Here is a 4,290-nt window from a genome sequence, read left to right on the forward strand (position 1 = left end):
AAAAAAAAATTCATCCCATGGAGCATTAATACTTCTGGACTTTGTCACACCCCTCCCTGTAATCACTGAGTAAACAGATACCACATACCACAGCATGGTGCATTATTTGAGCTTGGAAGTGTTGGAGGAGTCATAGCCTTCATAGCCTCAGGTTAAACCTGATTCCAAGAACCACTGTGGCTACCACCATGGTAGCAAGGATGAGATGCTGAGATGAAGCAACAATGGTGGCAGCTTGGGCTGTCTATATGGACCAGAGCCTCAAATCCTGATGGAGCTGATCCAGTCTGGGGAACCACCTAAGCTGAGTCTGATAACGTATCATATTCAAATAAGGATTCAAACTTTCCATAAAGAAAATAAAAGTGAGAAGGGCTGATGGACATATATCTGACCTATGTTCTTTGCTCTAAAGTTTGTTAAATTACCACCTTTGTAAAAATGTTAAGAACGTTCTCTGAAATGTTGCTGAAGCTATTTCTTCATTAATACCTGAGCCTTCAATGACTACTGAGAAAATTGAAGATAATATCCAAGAAGATGCAGTTGTCCTCTGAGGCGACTCTGGAGCTCCTATCACAGGCAGAATAGTTGGTTAGATGGCCATCAGAGATCTTGTCCTATTTTTTATATAGCCAAACCCAGGCATTGGTGTCAGAAAGCTGAGTTCAAATCCTGGTTTTGTCTCATGGAACAGTGTGACTCTGGGCAAATTCATCCTTTGCTGAGCCTGTTTCCTTGATTGTAAAGTAGGAAAATAATACCCATTGCTGGGAAGATTAAATAGGATAGTAAGTAAACTGAAAAATACAGTGCCTGATACACTGGGCATTCAATAAATGGAAATTATTAGCTACTTTGTTTTTTTTTTTTCCAAATAAATCTATTTTATTATGAAATGAAGACTTTGATTAAGAATATATTTTTATTAGGCATTTTGGTAACAAATCATTACCCTATATATAGTTGGTTTATTCAGCATATTTTTAAAAGTAAATGAATTCCATTGTAGTTTTTCTTGAAGGAAAAGAAATCACTTCTCCAGTTGTTGAGGAGTACTAAAAGCTTCGTACACATTAGGAGCAAAGTCTTTCACTTGCTCCATCATCAACAGATCCTGAACAAAATGACTAGGTGTTTCACTGCAAACTGAATGGATCTGTCCATTTACTATTGCAATTATCTTAGCTAATGGCAGGCTGACACTGGAAAGACTACTCATGGAGTTGCTATGTTGGTCCTGTTCAGTAGGTCGAAAGAACTCAGCCATATTGTCTAGCAGTCTGCTAAACCCTCGGTTTAAACATGTATTCAAAACTGTACTAAAATCTGGACTTTCCAACATGTCTCTAGTTTCATTGAGTAGTTTAATAGTTGTAACATCTCTAGGAGAAAGCCCGCAGGCCTGGACTGCTAATGGAGTTTCTTCATCTGGCATCATATAATGGCATAATAAAGATTTGGATCCATCTTTATTAATCCAAGAAGAAGATTTATGCTGCTCAACTAGATTTCTGATTTCTTTTAGTTTTTGCTCCAAGTCCAAAAGGGACAAAGAATGTTTAAGAGAAATGCTTCCTAAAATCTTCTGTACAGCTTGTTTAATGACCGTGATCAATTCTGTCAGGCCATCTCCAAGGAGGTGCTGAATACTTGATAAATATTGCGGTTGGACATCTGGGGGAGCAAGAACTGTAGTGCCATTTTTGCCAACTGCTGCATTATCCAGGTAAGTATATCCACCAATTATGTTTAACTGGACTCGCAAAAGAACCACCAGCATACAAGTACTGTATACTGCTACGATACTTCTTGTGAAACTTATTATCTTCAGATCCTCCCATATTTCCACCTTGTTTGAAGGCCTGTTTTTTAGCAGAGCGGTTAGGCTCTCAGAATTGAGTTGTTGCATTAAGGCCTCTCTCAGGGTCGGAAGCATGGACAGCACTGTCATACTGCAAGTCCTCTGGTTACTTTCAAAATGATACTGTCGTCGTGCTTGAGCAATGTACTCTGCAGCTTCTCTTTCTTGTATTTCTCTGATTTTCTTCTGTCCATATTTTCCCAGGATATATACTCCTCCGAGGACTGTGCCCAGGAAGATGCATTTCTTTTTATGACGTTTTAGAAAATTCCACATAGATCTCAGCATCCTCAGGCCCTAAAGGTACGGGCTGCCTAGGGGCGCGGGGTGGGGTGGGCAGTTCGCCAGAAAACCGTTTCCTCGTCGCCTGGCCCGAACGACCAGGCAGGACCGCCGTCGTCCCGTTGGGTGCTCTCCAGAAATCACAAACGCGACTTTCCGCAGAGACTGTCACCGGGGCGGGAAGGAGGCGTGGACTACAGCTGAGCAGCGGCGCTTTCTGTCGCTGCCGCCGTGCTGCGGCCCCCGCTCCTATTAGCTACTTTGTATGCATGCATGATAAAGCAACTCTTACGCTCATGGAGCCTCTTGAAAGAAAGATTTCTGTGGATGGCACAGTTAGTCTCCATTCCCACCTTTACCATGTACTATTGTTGTAAACACGAATCATGTGTGACTTCATCTTTGTGGGCCTCAATTTTTCCATCTGTCAAATGAGCATATTTTATATCTACCTATAAGCTATTATTGGGAGCATAAATGATTTAATATGTGTATAAAGTACCTAGTGCAGTGTTTGACATATAGTAGGAATTAATCAGTGGTAGCTACTATAATTATATAATTATTATAATCATAATTCTCTCATATAGAAGTATAATCTAACAAATAAAGTCAATCACTAGTGTCTGTCTTTCTCAACGGCCTCTTCCTATAAAGATATAATGGATCATGAGCAAAGTAGCTAAATCTGTGACTTTGTGATTTTTCTATTTCAGTCTTTATGAGAATTGTCTGATAACACCATACTGTAATAAGCACTGCAGTGTGTAGTGGGCTAAACAGCAGACTGAAACAGTACAAGTTTGACCTCTAGTAGCTTTCATACCATGATGCTGTGATAGTGGGAAAGAAGATGAAACTCCCCTATTTTTTTTTAAAGATTTTATTTATTTATTTGACAGAGAGAGACAGCGAGAGAGGGAACACAAGCAGGCAGAGTGGGAGAGGGAGAAGCAGGCTCCCCACTGAACAGAGAGCCCGATGCAGGGCTCGATCCCAGGACCCTGGGATCATGACCCGAGCCGAAGGCAGACGCTTAATGACTGAACCACCCACGCGCCCCTGAAACTCCCCTATTTTGAGTACAAACTATCCCCAAACGTTATATTGTTTTCCTTCACATATAGTTAACCACCACAACAATCCTATGGTAGGCACTCTTATTTCCATACTGATGCTTAGAGAGTTTATATAACTTCCCCAAGGTTGTAGAGTTATACTATGACCCAGTTAAAACCCTGGGTTGTCTGGCACCAAAGCCCTTGCCTTTCAACTATTCCACACTAAGCCCTTTCATGAGAACAGAAGTCACAAAATTTCCAGTTCTGCCTGCGCCATACACTTGGTTTGTGACCTTGAACAAAACATATCAATTTCTAGGCCTCAGTTTGCTAATCTCTAACATGAGATGATTGCATTATCTCAACTTGGTTCACTCCAGATCTGCAATTCTGTGCATACTGATTAGAAGAAATAATGATAATAAGTGCATTTGTGGCTGGGAAGGGGCGGTGGTCAAGATGTTGCTGGAGAGAGGGGATAGAAAAGCTATGCTCTGTAGCTGTCTTGTCCCTCTAGTTGGAGGTACACATGCCCAACGAGTTGACAAGCGGATGCTTTTCGAACATAAGATTACATCATTCCAATATCTTTCCATCTTACTTCAATGGCCTATCAGATTCTACTTGATTTTTCTGTCACCCCATTATCTCTCTAACCTCACTTCCTACTCTGGTTCTTGCTCACTCCACCATGTTGACCTCCTTACTGGTACTGGAATACATCAGGCACACTCTGGCTCAAACTACCCCACCTTCTTATGACCAGGTCCTTCATCTCCTTGGGGTCTTTGATGAAATGACACCTATATCCTGGGACTTTCCTGGACCACTTGTTTAAAATAACAAACCCCTCCTTTTCCAGCTATCCTCATACCACACCTGCTTCATTGTCTTCATAGTATGTATACCATCTAATACATGATACCTTTGATATCTTTATCAATTGCCTATACTCCCGCCTGTAGAATGGAGAAAGATTTTGTCTCTATTGGTCACTACTGGATCTCCCATACCCTGAACAATCTTAACACATTTCTCTGAACACTCCAAATTATACCTATTTATAGAGCAATTTCTCCTGAA

At 41.0% G+C, this 4,290-nt stretch overlaps 1 protein-coding gene across 1 annotated transcript; it reads right to left on the reverse strand.

Moving 5' to 3' along the window:
* Positions 1 to 879: 879 nt before the first annotated feature.
* On the reverse strand, positions 880 to 2,325 carry LOC102742562 (peroxisomal biogenesis factor 3). The gene has a single exon (XM_006730973.3). The coding sequence runs from the start codon at positions 2,150 to 2,152 to the stop codon at positions 1,034 to 1,036; it is 1,119 nt and encodes a 372-aa protein (XP_006731036.1). The 5' UTR covers positions 2,153 to 2,325; the 3' UTR covers positions 880 to 1,033.
* Between the last annotated feature and the right edge of the window lie 1,965 nt (positions 2,326 to 4,290).

The sequence above is a fragment of the Leptonychotes weddellii genome, unplaced genomic scaffold (assembly GCF_054177405.1).
Source record: "Leptonychotes weddellii isolate Sample4059 unplaced genomic scaffold, ASM5417740v2 HiC_scaffold_11390, whole genome shotgun sequence".
Taxonomy (NCBI): Eukaryota; Metazoa; Chordata; class Mammalia; order Carnivora; family Phocidae; genus Leptonychotes; species Leptonychotes weddellii.